The sequence below is a fragment of the Brassica rapa genome, chromosome A06, assembly GCF_000309985.2.
Source record: "Brassica rapa cultivar Chiifu-401-42 chromosome A06, CAAS_Brap_v3.01, whole genome shotgun sequence".
NCBI lineage: Eukaryota > Viridiplantae > Streptophyta > Magnoliopsida > Brassicales > Brassicaceae > Brassica > Brassica rapa.
The window spans coordinates 18257344-18275266 of NC_024800.2; the positions used below are offsets into that span (position 1 = coordinate 18257344).

The following is a 17923-nucleotide window of genomic DNA, read 5'->3' on the forward strand; positions in this document are numbered from 1 at the left end:
TTCAACCTCTCAAACATGGAAGCAAATTCGAGTAAACAGACCGATCAAACCATGGAGTAAAGTGATATGGTTCTCTCTTGGAGTTCCCCGGTTTGCGTTCATTACATGGCTGGCTGTTAATAATAGATTGTCAACTGGTGACCGTATGAGATCTTGGGGACAGGTGCAAGGATGTTTGTTTTGTGGAGAGCCAAACGAGACTAGGGACCATCTGTTCTTCGCCTGCCCTTACACCTTTACTCTCTGGATTGAAGTGGTGGGTACGTTGTTGGGGAGACCTCCTGACCCTGACTGGGGAAGCACGCTCGAACACTTAACAACCCATAGTTTCGGCTATCTTGGCTACATTCTGCTGAGGTTAGTGTTTCAAGCTACAATATATATGGTTTGGAGGGAAAGAAATGATAGAAGACATCTCAAGAAACCTAGACAGCATCACCAACTGGCGAAGATTATTGATAAAACTGTTCGTAATCGGCTTTTAGCTACCAGATATTGGGAGAAGCAACGGTTGAGAGATCTTATGCAAGAGTGGTACAAAACACATACATAGGGCTTAGGATTCTTGTTCAGCTTTTTAAATCTTTAGTCCTTTGTACATAACTATTCCTTTTCACTGATGATCAATAAATTTAAAATTTCATAAAAAAAAAAAAAAAATTTATTTATTACATAATTATAAAGAACTTATATAATTATTTATGATAATTATGTCACTTTTTGTAACTATTCATGATTCTAATGATATAACAACATTTTGGATCTTAACAGTTTTTGGTGAAAATTATTTAAAATGCAGAAAGAATTTTGTAACACATTTATATAAATTATATAAAATTTCTTTTAAGGATACTTATTATAAACATAAAAAACCATGAAGAATCCATCAATCGATAACTCTTTTCGTTTGAGAATAAAAAGTTGAATTAACATTTTATTAACTAATATTTTGACAACAAAATTATAAAACATAATCCAAATAATATTATATATATAGTTACAAAAATTGATCGTAAATAATTATACAAGTTCTTCATAATCATTTTATATAACTAAATACTCAATTAATGATATGTTAACTTATTATTTTAGAATAAAAATTATGTTAACTTATTATTTTAGAATAAAAATAATTTTTTTATAAATTTTTACTTTGAGAAAATGAAAGACCTTACATTTTTTGTTTGAATTATTTCTTATTTATTATTTTATTGTTAGTATTATAGTTATTAAAATATATTTTTATTATTATTTAAAATTCAATATTTTGAAAAGTGACTAATTAGATTTGTGCTAAAAAAGACATCAACAAAAAGAGCCATTTAAAACATACTGTTAATCAACTATAACTATTGACTAACTACATGACTAAAATGATATGGTCAACGAAAATTTATGATTTAAATGGCATGTCAACAAAAGTTAAATGTTTTTTCGGTTTACCGAAAAGTTGGTGATTTATTTCGATCAAATTCGAAAGTTAACGATTTAAATGACATTTTATTCTATCATTTTCTTAAAACTTTGAAACCATTCCACCTAGGCCTGGGCGTTCGGGTACCCGTTCGGGTTCGGATCGGGTTTTTTGGATTTTGGTTCCATTTTGTAACACCTCATAGGTCCCATTCTAGTAAATTTACAAGTACGGATCGGATTCGGATATAACACTTCGGTTTCGGATCGGTTCGGATATGTCTGAAGTAACCATATATCATTCGGATTCAGGTTATATCGGATCGGTTTGGGTATATCCAAAGTAAAATCTAAAATTTAAAAGTAAAACATAAGAAATATATCTTTCTTTGTATATAATGGAGTATTTAAGGTGTTTATTTAAATTTTCAATACTTATTGTTAGATATCATATCCAAATAAATATAAAATTGAATATTTGAAGTACATATTTATGTTTCAAATATTTATATTATATATTAATTTGGACATTCGGATCGGTTTCTTCGGATATTTTTTCGGGTTTTTGGGTTTTCGGGTTTTTGGATTACCCGTTCGGGTTCTGTTAATAACACTTCGGGTTCGGATATGTTTTATAACACTCTATAAGATCCATTGAGGTATTTTTTACATTTTGGATCGGGTACAGATCGGATGTTTCGGTTCGGATTCGGTTCGGATTTTGGATTTCGGATTTTATGCCGAGCCCTAATTCCACCACTCATTACTGAGATGGAAGCATAAACGTGTACGGTATAGATCAGAACACTTTGCCTTCTCCGAATATGGAAAGCGAGGATCATGGACAAAAGACATGTTTTGCACAATACGACAGAACATAATACTCAAAAGGATTAGGTATGCTATGGATCCCACCTTAAAAGCAATATTTTATCGTATTGCTACTCTTTGTGGTCCCCCTTTCTAATTGGGTCTATGCCACATGTCTTCGTATTGATGCGATCATTTACGCTTCTCCACTCTTTGTACAAGATCGTGAAGGTTCACACGTGTCGACCCTAGAACGAAGATCACAACGATAATCTCTAAGGTACGAAATCTTTCGATTCGAATTTACTCGATACATAACGGGCGGTGTATTTTTAAATTCTATTTTCAGGTTTAAATTGATATACTAAATGTATTTTTTATGCGAGTTACGAATTATTGGCGATTGAATTGTTATGGAGAGGCAATTTGTATGGGACCATATGATGTGTGTCATACGTGATAGAATTTTGAACGTGGCATGATATTAGAGGGGGTTCGTAGTTGACTATATTTGCAGTTATGAGCTCGATGATTATAAGTCAATTCTCAGTTGAATTTGTTCACATTATGACTGTAGTTACGTAGTTATTTTTTTTTTTTTTTTTTTTTTGAATTGAATGTTAAATTTAATTCAAAAAGAAAATACCTTGTTACAACTATGTGTGACATTTCCTAATATTTTCTATACAAATTCGAATAAAACCAACTAGAAAGAAAGAGGCTTTCCCTTCAACTCATCAAGCTTCTCATCCCTTGTCAATCTTCACAAATCAACCTAGCACTCACTCCTACTAGGCAGCCAGCTCTCACTCTTACTGGATGTCCAGCACTCACTCCTACTGGACCTCTTGATCACAAATCAACCTAGCTCTCACTCCTACTAGGTAGCCAGCCCTCACTCCTACTGGATGTTTAACCCTCCCTCCTACTAACTTTCCTCAATCAGAACATGGTAGATTAGAATCAAGCTCACTCCTTCAATCCTTATCACCCCTTCTGTCGTCCATAAGAAACAACCAACTCCATATTTCTATAAGCTCATCTTGTACTAAACCAATAGCTCATCCCTTCTTCAAACTCTTTATCTCCCTTCTTCCTTATTATGGAGAATTTATTCCTCATGTTTTTGTCAATCATTCTGATCAACAAACTCACCGGCGAGGATGTTTCTCCATGCCTTCTCCTGTTTCTCTCCCTCCAAATGGAGTATACTGCTGATTGAAAACCATATCTCACCGTAAATAGCTTGATCTTCCCCAGGGAATGATCCAACGCCAAACGTATTATACCTCTCCAGCTCGATGTGTATTGCCTATCCATAACTCCCTTCATCAAAGCCTCCCATAACTGAGAAGAATATGGGCAATCAAAAAATAAATGAGACAACGTCTCATGCGGATCTTGACAGAGCACACAAGCCGTATTAACACTTCCACTCCATCTACTCATTCTTTCTCCAGTAGGGAGTCTTTCATGCATTGCTGTCCATAGAATAAAGGAGAATTTTGGCGTTGCATGCTTAAACCAAACCATCTTATGCCAGTAGCAGCTCTGATATTTCATCCTTATCACTTGCCAAGTCTCCTTAGCTGAGAAAGAGTTCCTATAAGCTCCCTTACTATTCCTCCATAATGAAACATCCTCTTCATCCATTAGATTGGATTTGAATCTTTCTATCTCAGCTTCCACTTGGTTAAAAATTGGAAATCGATGGAACCTTCTTCTGTGTCTGATGCACTCTTCCACTCTTGCATTTACCGAGATTCCCAATACCATATAACCTCTATCACTTAACAGATCTTTCAGACAACCCAACTGCGACCACGACTCATTCCAAAAAGAGGTCTTCTTCCCATTCTTTACTTCTACCCTGTACAACTGCTTCGCCACTTCTCTGCACTTTAAAATTTTCTTCCACATCCAAGAGCCTGCTTGAGTTGTTTCTTTAATTGACCATAATGATCCCTTCCTAATCAAGTATGCCTTTATCCAATTAACCCAGAGAGTATCTGCTGAGAGAATTCTCCATATCAGCTTTAAACTGCGTTACTATATTGATTTTCAAGTTCCCGAAAAAGAGAGTTCATACGTACATACTATATTGCGTTGTGTAAAATACTCGTAGGGGTTTACTTTAAAATGAGTTGACGTACTTAGAGTAACCTATGGTTTTATAGCGAATATGTTTCGATGGTAGAATTGGTTATAAACCCTTTTTCATATTGGTTTTAAGTTTTTAACAATTGGTTTACTTTGCGTCGAACATTTTTTTGGTTGAAATGTTAAAAACAGATTTAACGCAACGGATCCAACCATCGGCAAGCCGTTTTCTTCATTTCTCAGAAACAATGTACCAGCCGGTAATCGAACCGGGTCTTACCGTAGCATCGTACTTCGAAGCAGTAACAAACACTCTCATACTTTCATTTTGTTGAAATACGGAAAAGAGTTGTCTTGTATAATACACCTATAGCAATCAAAACATAGAAATAAAATTTGCCTTAATAGTTAGGAGAAGTTAGTTTGTTGTGTTGTTGTTGATGCTGCTGACCGGAAGCTTGTGGTCAAGTGATAAGGGAAAGTATTTGGAATGTCACCATATTTCAGGTTCGATCTACCTGTCATGTGACACTAAGTTACATTTTCCTGATCACTCTAGACGGATATGGACTACTGCATTTCGACCCATTTGAATACCCGAGAAATGGTCTATCTGTGGGCTACCTCCCACCTGGGGGTTAGGTTTGTGTCTTTAATAAACCCGAGCTTAATCCATTTTTTTTACAAAAAAAAAAGTTAGTTTGTTTCCTTATTATCAATGAAGATGGTCGGACTCAATAAGAGTGCTAGGTTCGGCAAGATATGATCCACTATCAACACATAATATTGGGACCATATAGCTATAAGCCTATAATAAAATCATATATATGCAGAACTTCGTACTTGGAAAATTTATATTATGTGACCTGTCCATAGTCCATACAGATCCATAACAACAGCTTTATATATAAGTTAAATAAATTAACGAGAAATTTTAATTTGGAGAATTTGTATAACACACGCGATTCATTGAAATTCAGTAATGCATAGGTACATTGCTTGAAATATTCAGAAGCTAGTACAGTTGATTAGAAGATAAGTGCTAATTTAACTTCGAACTAAGAGATGCATGTATAGTGGAGTTACTGGAGTATATCTATCTATCTTTGCATATTTTTATTTCTCAGGGGTCGTCACAAATTAAAATTTGCTGATTATATAATGTGTTCTAAATATATTATCTATAGTTCCGAAGTAAACTAATGAAATCGAACGAATCTTTTTTTTTTTTTTGTAAAATAAATCGAACGAATCTTTATACTCTCATGTAGCATCAAGTCGTGTTAAGGTTTTTTCAAAATATGAATGTCGGCTGCAACTGGTTTTAAGTTACAGAAATATGAGGAATATGATGAATTAAAAAAAAATGGAATATGAGTAAATGGAACAGTGGCAGTTATAAAAATAAATAGAATGGAAATATAAGTATCTACTCAACATGAATGGTAGTTATTTGCATGAATGTAGTGGAATGAAAATAGATTTATTTTGAATTAAATAAAAGCTCTAATTAATATAAAATTCTTATTTTATTTTTCATTCCTTTCATTCCTTACATTCACGAGATTTTTTTTTGCTGAATGTTTTTCAACTACATTCCATTGCATTTCACATATTTCATTATATTCTATTTCTTGCATTTTATTTTTAATTCATCTCTAATGGTAACATTTTTGTGGAATCTTCATGAATAACTCATTCCACATAATTATATTCTAAAATATGTGCATCCAGTTGCAGCCGTATACTTTTCTCTGTAGTAAAACTATAAAACATGTCTTCCAACAAGTTCAAAGCTTCTCATGTTATTTTTTTCATACAAACTCCTTTTAAATGATCTATCAACGCTTTTGATTCTCTTATTGTTTTACACAGGTCTCGTGATTGTATGAGGAAGAACAGTTAGATATAGCAAACCTAGTTAGCAAAACTTTCATAGCTAGTTAATCTATTGTAAACTTGTTTTTTTGTTCATAGCTAGTAAACATAGTTTTTTTTTCTTTCTTATCACGCATTCATCACATTAGCAACTCGTTCGTGCATGGCCTATATGCAGAGGACATTTGTAGGTGTCGTCTTATCCGCCCAAAATTTTAATAAGACAAAACCTACTCAGTAATAACTGCTTATATAGTCTCTCCAATTGGTGACTTGTTGTATTAGCTTTGAGTTATCATAAACGACTAAACATTATATAATTCGATGTAACTTGCGGTATAAATTATAGGGTAGAAACTATAGATATATGTAGTTAGTTTATGTATAAATATGAGTTCATATCTTTTAAAAATGACTGATTTGATAATATTTTTGATATTTATAAGTCGCAGTATGTATAAATTGTAATAAAAATTTATAAATATCAGAAATAATAACATTTATTATATACTAAATCAAATAGTTTAGAAAAATTAAAACTTAAGAAAATATATTTATGTTTATATGATAAAATATGTATATATGTATATATTTAAAGAGAATTTATATATGTAAAGTTTTAGTTACTAAACAGAATTAACAATTAAATTTTATAGAAATAATTTGATTAACAATAAGAAAGTTTATAAAAATCTTTGACAAAGTAGTTAATAACTATACAAATTATTTTTCGAATTTTTTTACTACCTAATGAAAGTGACGTGAAACAGAGTGGTAGTGCAATAAAAGAACTTAACTTATAATAAATCAGAAGTAACTTCTATAATATTATTTGAGAAGTCAATTTCCTACGTGTCGCGTTCACGTTAACTCTCACAGTAGTTGATTTACAATGATATTCTTAATGAATTGATTAATTATAATTATAATTGTCATTATTGATGTTTTTTTTAATAATATTGTCAATTTCCTTATTTTAAGTATTTTCCCTTTTTCCTTATTTGTTTTTGATTTTTCAATCTTAGTATTTTTTATTTATTTTTCAAAATGAAATATATAATAAAAACGAAATATTAAAAGAGTAAATAAAAAATATTTTACAAAAAAAGAAAGAACATATTTTAGGAAAATTTATACTATATATAATGTGATTTTATAAAAAAAGGAAAGTTCACAAAAAACAATCTTCATATTAATGTGAAATAAACATCTCTTTTACCAATAATAAATTATTTTAATTTTATCAATAAATTTTCCTAGCTTATTAAAAAAGTAATCTAAATAACATAAACTAGGATATCTTTGATGAACTAGAATATTTCATAGATGCTATAATTGATATTTTTCTTCATTTTTGCATAATTGTTTTTGCGAATTTTTTACTTTTCATTTGCAATTTTGTTTTACCAAAATACATTATAAATACAAATATGCAAACTATAATCAAACCTAATATAGCACTAAAGTTTCTGTCAGGCTTAATATGTTTTTCCTTTTTATTGAAAAGTTTAATATATTTATACAACCTAATATACATTTAATAAGAATACATAAACCAATATGAACTGTTATGGTTAATATTATTTAGAAGAATTTTTAATTTATTTTTTATACATTTAAAGTATACGGTTATTTAAAATTTACAGAAAAAAATTACTTTGTAGATATCTATCTGTTCATGAGGTTTTAAAATTTTATTAAAGTATAGTTAGATATTTATGATGAAGAACTGAAATACTGTAATAAATAAAATCTATCAAATTTTGTTAAACTAAAATCAAAAGTAGTTGTACATATATTTGAAGAAATATATGTAACTCAATATAACTTACAAAGTACATAACTTAAACAATCCAAAATTTTATACGCAAAATTATTAACCAAATTTTATCTATTTAGAACAATAAAAATAGTCAAATTATGTTATAATATATCCAAATAATAATCAAATTGATTAGATATTATAAATGAAAAGCACATATTTAATGAAAATAACAAAATATTAATCAAAAATCATACATATAAATTACGAAATAATTAAAGTAAAAACTTAAACATTAATTAATTTATAATATATTTATTTTTTTAATATTTTTATCCGTGCACGCGCACGGAAAAGTCACCTAGTCGTAATTTAACTGCAAAAAATACTAACTCAACTTATAATACATGAGAATTTGTTTGATGCTGGGTTATGACTTGAATTGTCCAATTTACTAAAGGGGCTAGTTCAAAATTGTAACTCAAACATAACATATTCTAACTCATACATTATTAACTCAAAAAGTTAAAAGTAATTCATGTCGGGTAACATTTATGAGTTACTCCTGACTCAAATTTAATGAAGTTTAACTCATGTCACCAATGAAGACTTTTTGATGATGGTTAAGTGAAGAGTTACTTTTGGACGTCCCAAAATTTTAACAAGACAAAACGTACTCGGTAATAACTGCATAATAGTCTCTCCGATAATGGTTAAGTAACCTATTTAGGATTTTTTTAAAATGTCTGACAAAATGTAAGTGATGATCTCTCCATATTTTTTCTGTTTCCAATGTCATTTAGTTTCTTTTGTATTCCGTTCAATATCTTACAATTTTCATCACTCGGAATCAGATTGGCAAGCAATCTAGATCCTAAGCAAAGGATCCATGCACAATAGTCATATGACATAATCATTTCATATAATGAGTTAGATTGAACAAATCAACATCTTATCGATAAAATGAAGGAAAAACGGAAGATTATTTGTTGGCATTAGTCAAGATAAGGGTAGAAGATGAAAAATAAAAATATAGTTCATTTGTTGCTTTCAAGAGTTACCATAATCTCACAAGCAAATTTAATGTGTTAAATAAATTGTATCTAATAATAGAAACAAAAACGCGATAGCAGGCAATATGGGGTCCAATTTTACAGACAAGAAAGATTGAAGGAGGAGGGGTCAGTGGTCAGTAAGTAGTCGTTTTACGGTAAAACAAGAGGCAATCCAACCCAACCCAAACCGAGATAAACCAAATCTCTCAAAATAAAACTAAACCAGATGGGCCAGCGTACCAGAAACGAATTCGGGTAGAGCCCATTAAGAAACAAAGCTCATAATAACGAAAAACATGTTTCACCGTCGTTGAAAGCCTCCTCGAGCTCTGTCTCTCTCTGTGAATCGCTCATCACAGGTTAGCTCCGATTGACAAACCCTAGCTAGAAATTTTCAGTTAGAATGATTCAGGATTTGATCGGAAAGATCCGGATGGTCTGGTCTCTCTGCTGTGACTTAGAAACACTCATTTCAGGTGTTCTGCTCAGGAGCCCTGTATTTGGGTTTAGATGACCAAAGTTTTCATCTTTCTTTCTGATTTACAGAAGAGGTATACGCTGTAAAACAATGGTGGGTTGGCAGAGGAATCTACAGTTAATTCGTCAAATTGCTAGAAGAGTGACGACCAACAGTAACGTTTCTACAGCCAATTACTCTTCTTTAGCTCAGAGTTTGGAATCCCCTTTCTCAAAATGTGAATCCTTTTTCTCTTCTGAATCCATGTGTTCTTTATGCATCTTTCAAATGCCCATGTGTGATATGTTATGGTATGTGTTTGTGTTTCGTTTGAGTTGAGTGGGTGATGGTGATTCAGGTTACTTGCAGGGTCTCCTGAGACCAACCTACTCCTCAACACCACTGCATCATTATCTACAGCAAGTGGTAATGCATTCTCCGCTCTCCCACTTCTTCATTTGTTGATAGGTTTGCAAATTTATGTTGCTGCAGTTCCACATTTGAACGATTTAGGATATTGAAATAGGGGAAGTTAAGAGTGTGCTAGTGGGATGCCAGTTTCTATTATCTTTTGAGTATGGAAGTCATGATGAGATCCTGTTCTGTGCTTTCAGGGAATTTCGACCTCAAGAAAACTGAATGCTGGTGAAGAACCTGTGTCATCACCTTTGTCATCTCCAGCTCTGTTGGGTTCTGGAAAAGAAGAAGAAGAAGAGCAGAAGGTTATCCCAAAGCGTAAGAAAGTGCAGGCTGTACTCAAGGCCATCAAGCAGGTGTGTGTTCTCTGACTCCTAACAGAAACCTCTTTCCACATGATCTGTTTCATTTTTCGTTTTGGTTACCAATCTTGTTTGCTTGTTTCAGAGTCCTAAAAAGGTCAACCTAGTTGCAGCACTAGTACGTGGTATGCGTGTTGAAGATGCTCTGATGCAACTTCAGGTCACAGTTAAACGGGCTTCCCTTACCGTGTACCGGGTAATCTCTCAGATCTCAGTTTGAAACAGACATCTCGTTTCTGTTAGTACAAATTGAACCCATTATTGTCATACAGGTTATCCATGCTGCCCGAGCAAATGCTTCTCATAACCATGGACTAGATCATGACCGTCTCATCATTGGTATGTACCGGACCCTTTGATTTCTTCTATGTTTGCTGCATTAAGGAAAGATTTATTTGTCTTAAGCCTTTGATATGTGATGCAGCGGAAGCGTTTGTTGGGAAGGGACTCTTCAAGAAGAGGATATCTATCCATGGAAAAGGAAAATGCGGGTTGATGATAAGACCCGAATGTCGTCTAACTGTCATAGTTAGAGAGACGACTCCAGAGGAAGAAGCTGAGATTGCCAAGCTCAAGGTTCACAACTTTAGGAAGCTAACCAAGCGGGAGAGGCGGCTTAACCCTCACAAGCTCATCGAGACAACTCCAATTTGGAACCGCAGAGGCACTAAAGCCAATCATCGTTCCTCAGAGTTGGTGCCATCTCGTTAGTGTCTTTATTCCTCAATGGTTACAAGAACGGATGAAAGGTACAATGACTAGTGTCTTCTTTGCACCTTCTTGTTTGTTTTTGGTTTGACATTGTACTGGTACTTAATAGGATCGGTTTATTATTTGCATTCAATAAAGTGTTGCAAGAACGGATTAAGGTACAATGACTAGGAGACGTTACTTTCAAATCCAAATTTCAGATAAACGAAACTTACATCAAACAACACAAACGATGCAGAACCTAGGAACGAGAGAGAGACATCTGTCTGAAAGTCCTAAGAATCTCTAGGACTTGTTCATAAGGAGGACTTAGATCTTTGACCACATCGGTTTCGTTAATAGCATTGAGCCAACAATAGACACCAGGAAGTGTCTCTGGGTCGACGATCTTCAAACCCAAAACTTCTTCGTGTGCCTTGTAAGGGCTTAGCAAAGTGCACATCACAATGTCAACTAGGCTCATGGTCTCGTCTGTCACGGTCGGTTTACCATTAGTATCCGAGAAAATCTCCTTGAGCCCTTCTTTCTCTATGATGCTCAGCTTCTCCTTCACCTCTGTGAGAGCTATCTCTTGCTCTTCTCCTTCGCTTTTGACCACTTTCATCACCACATCGAAAAGATGTAACTGGATGTAGCTAGCCCAAAACCGGACTTTAGATCTTCTGTAAGGGTCTTGAGGCAAAAGTTGTGGACCGTTTCTCCAGGTTTCGTCGATGTATTCTATGATAAACAAGGATTCAGAGATCGGTTTACCTTTGTGGAGGAGAACCGGAACCTTCTTGTGAACCGGGTTGTGCTGGAGAAGGGTTTGGCTCTTGTTATGGAGATCTTCTTGAACGAATAGGTAAGGTATGGATTTAAGCTTGAGGGCTAACTCAACCCTTTTGCTGTAAGGACTCATGAACGTTCCATGGAGTATCACTTTGTTCTCAGTTTCGTCTTCCATTTTGTTTTTCTTTTGGATCCGAGTATTGCTTCAATCATGGAGTTTATAGGCTAAACCACGTGGGAAAAAAAAGGATAAAGACAAAAGCATTAATATATAGATCAGTCAAAGAACCTTGTCCATCAATCTCATACTTTGCTTGGTTGATTTTGCTTCCTTTTTTCTTTCAATGTACATAGTTTAGAAACATTGACAAAAAAAAAAGAAACATTGACAAAAACAAAATAAAACTTTTGCAAGTAGTCTTGTATTATAATACAGAAGTTCTATATGTGTTTCACTAATGTTTTGAGTTTTTTTCTTCAATATTTTTTTTACAAGAAATCATCTCTATTTTTTGCATTAATTTTGTATGATGTTCATCGTTACTTTAGTTTCACTAACGTTAAAAAATAAAATATTAACGACACGACTTCCCAATTGAAATCCACCTAAATAGCGAAGTGATGAAAAACGAACGGTCATACCAAATTAAAAACCAGCCATGACTAACTAAGCTAGGCTTCCAAATCAAGCCACGTGGCTCAACCTTGTGTCGACTCCTCCCACAGCCATGGACACGTGTCTCTAGCCCAACTTCCTTCATATGAGAATGAGAGCATTCTCTTGTCCAGAAAACAATACAAACAAACAAAGCAAAAAGAAACAATCAAAAGTCGGCGGCAAAAATGAGTTCCGGTATTGGAAGTTTGGTGAAGGTCATCTTTAAGAACTTCGACGTTATCGCTGGGTAAAATGAATAATAACTAACACATAGCGTAGCTATTTTCTCGTTTTAGTTGTCCCATTGATTTGATTCCTTTCTATTTTTGTTGCATGTGTTGGTGTGTGCAGACCTATTATTAGCTTGGTTTATCCTCTGTAAGTCTAATCTAACTTTCTCCATCTAATTTACTCCACTTAGAGTTTGTCAAATCTCAAAATACGTGTTTCACTTAAAGTAAGTCATTACCGGTCTATACTTGAATTCAGATACACATCAGTGAGGGCAATAGAGTCGGGAGCTCATGGAGACGACAAGCAATGGCTCACTTATTGGGCTCTTTATTCACTTATCAATCTCTTTGAACTCACTTTCTACGGACTCATCAAACGGTAAGTTCAAAAGTAGTCTAAAGAGGCATCCACATCCTTTTAAAGAGTCTAAGGACTCACTTTTGGTAGTGTGCAAGTTTCTTCTTTTACAATGGACTAATGAAAGTTTTCGAGGTTTATGGTATAATATCAGGATCCCGATATGGCCATACGCCAAGCTAGCACTAATTTCTTGGTTGGTGTTACCGGGCTTGAGCAGTGCTGCTTATGTTTACGAGAACTATGTTCGTTCATTCCTTTTACGCCCACATAGTGTTAATATATGGTATGTACCCGCTAAGAAGGACGAAGATGACTTACCAGCAGCTGCTGGGAAATTCACTCCGGTAAACGATTCTGGTGAGCCTACGGAAAAGCGTGTGAGCTCGGTATGACCTCTCTAAATTCTCTCGAAAACCTGGTTTGTGACCTACATGTTCGATCTCGAGAGACAGTTTAATTTGTTGATTATTGTTGATATCTTCAGGTGGATACATCAGCCAAATATGTTGGTCACTCGGCCTTTGATGATACATATGTCTACTAGCTACCAAAGCTACTTCTGACCCGTTTTAGCTTAACATCGTTACCCACGTATTTCCTCTCTTTTTTCTCTCCGGTTATTATCGAGTTGTTGTTACCGGTTAATAAAATTTTAGTATCAAGATAAAAATTGTTAAATTAAATGCATGGTTAATTTATATTTGTTACTCCTTTCGTTTCATTATAAATGCTACTTACACACTTTACACACATATTAAGAAAATAAAAAAAATGATTGAAATGTATTTATGTTTTTATTAATTATATTTAATTGACCAATAAATAGATCAATAATATTTAAGATAAATATATTTATTTATTAAAACATTTTATTTTACAATTAATATTTAATTGAAAGTAAGTAAAAACTAAAAATCTAAAATGATATTTTTTATATAACAGGAAAAAAGCTTTAAAATGACACTCTTAGAGAATACGTTACAATATCAAATCACCGAACTTGACTCAGAGGCTTCATGAATTTTTAATAGCATTTTTAACCCTATTTCATTTTTACTTTAAAATAGAATGAGAAATAAAATATATAATAAACAAAATATAAAATCATGAAGTTCTAATTGCATTCCCAAAATATTTTATTTTTTTTGTTAAAAATCTTATTTTTGACTATTTTAAAATAAAATATGAAATGCAGTTTAAAATGTTTTAGACACTAGATTTTTTGCTTATGGTGTAGACTGGTCTTGACTTTATACATACATGGGAGATGTGCAAAAGTAAATTTTGAGATTTCACCGGAAAGATCTAAGTTGCGAAGAAAAAAAAATAAAGACAGACATATGCTTTTGTAGAAATGTACAATATTATTACCTTGACTAGGACTGGACAAATAGACCGAATCCGAAAATTTGAACAGAATCCGATTCGATAAAAATAAATATAAATTCGAACCGATCCGCCAACATAAATACCGAATAGATCTTATTTTAAATATTTTGGATTATGAATACTATTCGAATCTGAATCTAAATGGATATCATCCTATAGAATCCGAAGCATTTAAAATTCCAAAAAAGAATTTATACTAAATGTGTCAGTTTCTAATATATATCCAAAATACACTAAAATATTATTGAACATCTAAAATAATTATCTGTTATATGAAGATTGATAGTTGAATATGACGATTGAAGCTTGAAGTTTTTAGATTTTGGTTTTGCTTGAATAATATTTTTCATTTCATGAGAACATGGTTTTCATTTTATGCTTTCATTTATTTGGTTTTCTTCTATCAATAGTTATGTTTATCTTTCGTTTGATTTTGAATGTTTTGATGTTTCTTTCTTATTTTTGAATCAATTTTACTTATGTTTTGATTAGAAAATAAGTACAAATCAGGTATTTTACAACCAAAGAACCGATTTAACTTATGTTTTGGTTACTAAATAGGTACAAATTATGTACTTTTAAATCGAAGAACCGATTGGGATCCGAACCAAAAATACATCGGGTTTTACCGGTTTTTTAAAAAAATTCTAACTCCGACCCGAACTCGTTAATATCTGAATCCGATAGAATCCGAACTGATTCCGGATCAAACTTTTTTAAAATTCGAATGAGAGTGATTTTGATAAATCTAAAAAAACAAAATTCGAGTGGACAAAATCGAAATCCGATTGGAACTCGAATATCCATGTCTAACTTTGATAAAAGAAAAAGTATATATAATATTATAACCATGTTGCTACTAGGGAAAGGCATCCCCACGTGAAGGCGTTACATATTACAGAGTCCAAAACCAGCATCGTCATAACTGTGAACTGACATTAGCTGTAACCGAAACGAACCAACAAGTTAATGCATCTCTTTCTCTGTACAACAAAATAAAAATGCCTCTTTCTTTCTTTGGTTTTAAAATATGATAAAGTCTTTCAACGCTAAATTAATCTAATAGCATAGTTTTTTTTATTAATCAACAATCTAATGTATAAGTTTTCTGTAGCTATCATATGATGTGTATCTAATAATTTACAACTCCTTTATTTTAATCACATAGATTTTCTTATGCTTATAAGTTCTGACCACGCAAAAGTATATTATATAATAAATAAAAATATTTAGCAATACTTGTAAGTAAAATAAAGAAATAAAATTAGAAAAAACGGGTTCACGCGAGAGACATCGTAACGACTAAATTAAGTTTTAAAATGAAATATTTTGTCACATTTTCTCTTTTCTCGCTGTTCCATTCGCTCACCGTCTTTATCTCTGCATCAGTTTCTCCTTCCTAACAAGCAAAAACCCCAAAACGGATCGAATCAAAAAATTTCTATTTTATAAATACAAAGAAAAGTTCTTTCTTTTTCATCCGATCAATACATTATACATCCATCATCGCATTGCATCTGAGTTCTCCCAATAGAACAGAGGAGGCTACTTTTATTCCGTTTGAGATGGCGACGAACATTGGAATGATGGACAGTGCTTACTTCGTTGGACGAAACGAGATTCTGGGTTGGATCAATGACCGCCTTCACCTCAATCTCTCTCGCATCGAAGAGGTATTGATAAAGCTTGATTCTTTCTTTCTGCATGTGTGTTTCAATGGCCGATTTGATCAAAAAGGACGTGCCTTTCGCTTTTGTTTTGATGTTGTCGGTGGTGGGTTATGAAGATTGGTTTTTGAGATGTATGCATTGTTGATCTGGTGCAGTTACATTCTGGCTAAGCTTTAAAGAACAAGTGTTACTTGCAGTTTATGTTGTGTAATAAAGATCTACATTTGTCTGCTTGATACTTGTATGCCTTTGATTATTAAGATGTTTTCTTTACTTGTTTGATTTCAACTGATAACTCTTGTAATTGGTCTTTTTGTTTTATGATCTAACTGGGCATATTGTTTGTTCTGGTAGGTTGCATCGGGTGCTGTTCAATGCCAAATGCTGGACATGACCTTTCCAGGAGTTGTGCCTATGCACAAGGTGATGTTTATTAGTTTTTATCGGCATCATTCTCTTGTGTGCAGAGCATTCTAAATCTTTCCACTTCTCAGGTTAATTTTGCGGCGAAGAACGAGTACGAGATGATACAAAACTACAAAGTCATGCAAGAGGTCTTCACCAAACTCAAAATCACCAAGGTAGTTTTTATTCTTTATTCATACATTTTGCTTGTGATAAAGATCCCATCTGAGAGCTAATACCTTCAACATATGTCTATCGCTTACAATCCAGCCATTGGAAGTCAACAGGCTTGTCAAAGGCAGACCACTAGACAACTTGGAGTTTCTACAATGGCTGAAACGTTTCTGCGATTCCATTAATGGTGGCATTATGAACGAGTATGGATTCTTTTTGCTACCTTCTCTTCGAATTATCAAAGCAAAAAAAGTCTTACTTCCACTGGTTTCATCATTGTAGGAATTACAATCCAGTAGAACGAAGATCGAGAGGTGGCAAAGAGAAAAGCGTCAAGGGGTCTAGTAAGGTCTCAAAGTCATTGCAAACAAACAATACGCATCATACTCCTACAGTCACTGCTTCCAGCAAACCAACTGGTATTCCATTTAAACTTAGCTTCCCTCTCTGTCCAGTTTCTAACTTTCTCAATCTTTGTTCGAAAATTCTTAACTGCTAGGTCCAAAGCAAGCAAGATCACATGCAATTGGAGGTGGGAGCAACTCGTCGGCCGAAGTGCAAGCTCTGTCAAAGGAGGTAATTGGCTTCTAATCATTCCCTTGTTTCTTCAGGTTAATGAAAAAAAAAAAGGAACTGTAATGAAACATTCTTTCACAATATAACCAGCTTGAAGATCTCAAGGTCTCGGTAGATGTCTTGGAAAAGGAAAGAGATTTTTACTTCTCTAAGCTCAGGGATATAGAGATACTCTGTCAGACTCCTGAACTTGATGATCTTCCGGTAAATGTCAATAGCAATTTCCTTGGTTCCCCTTAGTTTGGACTCAAATCAGCATGAATAACATGTACTTGTTATATGTGCAGATTGTTGTAGCGGTTAAGAAGATATTATATGCAACAGATGCAAATGAATCTGCTCTCGAAGAAGCTCAAGAGTGCCTAATCGAGTCTCTAGGCATTGAGGTTGAGGAAGAAGAAGGAAACGAAGAAGAAGACGAAGCAGGGACTCAGACTTAAAAGTTGTGATTTCTAACAACAACAAAAAAAACAAGTTTCAAAGTAGAGGACAATGACTATACATTGCCTTGTCTTAGAAGATAGTGTTTGCACAATACTCAAGTTTACCCTAACCGGTTATTCGGTTTTAAATGAAACATCCCAAACTCTGTTCCTTTCTTAGCTTAAAAGATGGTCCAATTTGGTTTTTCTTTGTATCACAGTGTTTTGTGTCCATCTAAATATATGGGAAAAAAATAATAATTTATTAGCATTTAGCAGAGTTCGTGTTTAACACTAAG

At 33.4% G+C, this 17923-nt stretch overlaps 5 protein-coding genes across 9 annotated transcripts; 3 read left to right on the forward strand and 2 right to left on the reverse strand.

Annotated features, from left to right (window-relative positions):
- Positions 1-3261: 3261 nt before the first annotated feature.
- Positions 3262-4143, reverse strand: LOC103874850. Its single transcript, XM_009153278.1, has one exon. The coding sequence runs from the start codon at positions 4141-4143 to the stop codon at positions 3262-3264; it is 882 nt and encodes a 293-aa protein (XP_009151526.1).
- Positions 4144-9285: 5142 nt separating this feature from the next.
- Positions 9286-11122, forward strand: LOC108872310 (50S ribosomal protein L22, chloroplastic). 5 transcript variants are annotated; one of them, XM_018659783.2, is made up of 7 exons: positions 9286-9377; positions 9565-9713; positions 9834-9901; positions 10090-10248; positions 10340-10450; positions 10527-10593; positions 10679-11122. In XM_018659783.2, exons 2-7 carry the CDS (start codon positions 9587-9589, stop codon positions 10963-10965), a joined length of 819 nt encoding a protein of 272 aa, XP_018515299.1. In that variant the 5' UTR covers positions 9286-9377; positions 9565-9586; the 3' UTR covers positions 10966-11122. The 5 variants fall into 5 exon arrangements, with proteins under 5 accessions (XP_018515299.1, XP_033128826.1, XP_033128823.1 ...); XM_033272935.1 differs by having other exon boundaries at positions 9329-9494; positions 9565-9714; positions 9844-9901; XM_033272932.1 differs by having other exon boundaries at positions 9329-9494.
- Positions 11068-12173, reverse strand: LOC103874685 (glutathione S-transferase U9). Its single transcript, XM_009153122.3, has one exon. It carries the CDS (start codon positions 11909-11911, stop codon positions 11207-11209), a length of 705 nt encoding a protein of 234 aa, XP_009151370.1. The 5' UTR covers positions 11912-12173; the 3' UTR covers positions 11068-11206.
- Positions 12174-12363: 190 nt separating this feature from the next.
- LOC103874686 (HVA22-like protein b) lies at positions 12364-13930 on the forward strand. The gene is made up of 5 exons (XM_009153123.2): positions 12364-12641; positions 12746-12772; positions 12884-13006; positions 13140-13374; positions 13473-13930. Exons 1-5 carry the CDS (start codon positions 12580-12582, stop codon positions 13530-13532), a joined length of 507 nt encoding a protein of 168 aa, XP_009151371.1. The 5' UTR covers positions 12364-12579; the 3' UTR covers positions 13533-13930.
- Positions 13931-15712: 1782 nt separating this feature from the next.
- LOC103874687 (microtubule-associated protein RP/EB family member 1B) lies at positions 15713-17839 on the forward strand. The gene is made up of 8 exons (XM_009153124.3): positions 15713-16050; positions 16402-16470; positions 16542-16628; positions 16723-16829; positions 16909-17045; positions 17126-17202; positions 17293-17406; positions 17490-17839. Exons 1-8 carry the CDS (start codon positions 15943-15945, stop codon positions 17640-17642), a joined length of 852 nt encoding a protein of 283 aa, XP_009151372.1. The 5' UTR covers positions 15713-15942; the 3' UTR covers positions 17643-17839.
- Positions 17840-17923: the final 84 nt, after the last annotated feature.

What these genes read in the sequence shown, in the direction of transcription:
- LOC103874850 (XM_009153278.1), bottom strand. Translation starts at nt 4,143, where the DNA reads ATGTGGAAGAAAATTTTAAAGTGCAGAGAAGTGGCGAAGCAGTTGTAC.
- LOC108872310 (XM_018659783.2), top strand. Translation starts at nt 9,587, where the DNA reads ATGGTGGGTTGGCAGAGGAATCTACAGTTAATTCGTCAAATTGCTAGA. An exon ending in TACTCAAGGCCATCAAGCAG is followed by an intron (nt 10,249 to 10,339) that starts GTGTGTGTTCTC and finishes TGCTTGTTTCAG; the next exon opens with AGTCCTAAAAAGGTCAACCT. An exon ending in CTTCCCTTACCGTGTACCGG is followed by an intron (nt 10,451 to 10,526) that starts GTAATCTCTCAG and finishes ATTGTCATACAG; the next exon opens with GTTATCCATGCTGCCCGAGC.
- LOC103874685 (XM_009153122.3), bottom strand. Translation starts at nt 11,911, where the DNA reads ATGGAAGACGAAACTGAGAACAAAGTGATACTCCATGGAACGTTCATG.
- LOC103874686 (XM_009153123.2), top strand. Translation starts at nt 12,580, where the DNA reads ATGAGTTCCGGTATTGGAAGTTTGGTGAAGGTCATCTTTAAGAACTTC. An exon ending in ATTAGCTTGGTTTATCCTCT is followed by an intron (nt 12,773 to 12,883) that starts GTAAGTCTAATC and finishes ACTTGAATTCAG; the next exon opens with ATACACATCAGTGAGGGCAA. An exon ending in CGGAAAAGCGTGTGAGCTCG is followed by an intron (nt 13,375 to 13,472) that starts GTATGACCTCTC and finishes TGATATCTTCAG; the next exon opens with GTGGATACATCAGCCAAATA.
- LOC103874687 (XM_009153124.3), top strand. Translation starts at nt 15,943, where the DNA reads ATGGCGACGAACATTGGAATGATGGACAGTGCTTACTTCGTTGGACGA. An exon ending in CCAAACTCAAAATCACCAAG is followed by an intron (nt 16,629 to 16,722) that starts GTAGTTTTTATT and finishes CTTACAATCCAG; the next exon opens with CCATTGGAAGTCAACAGGCT. An exon ending in TGCTTCCAGCAAACCAACTG is followed by an intron (nt 17,046 to 17,125) that starts GTATTCCATTTA and finishes CTTAACTGCTAG; the next exon opens with GTCCAAAGCAAGCAAGATCA.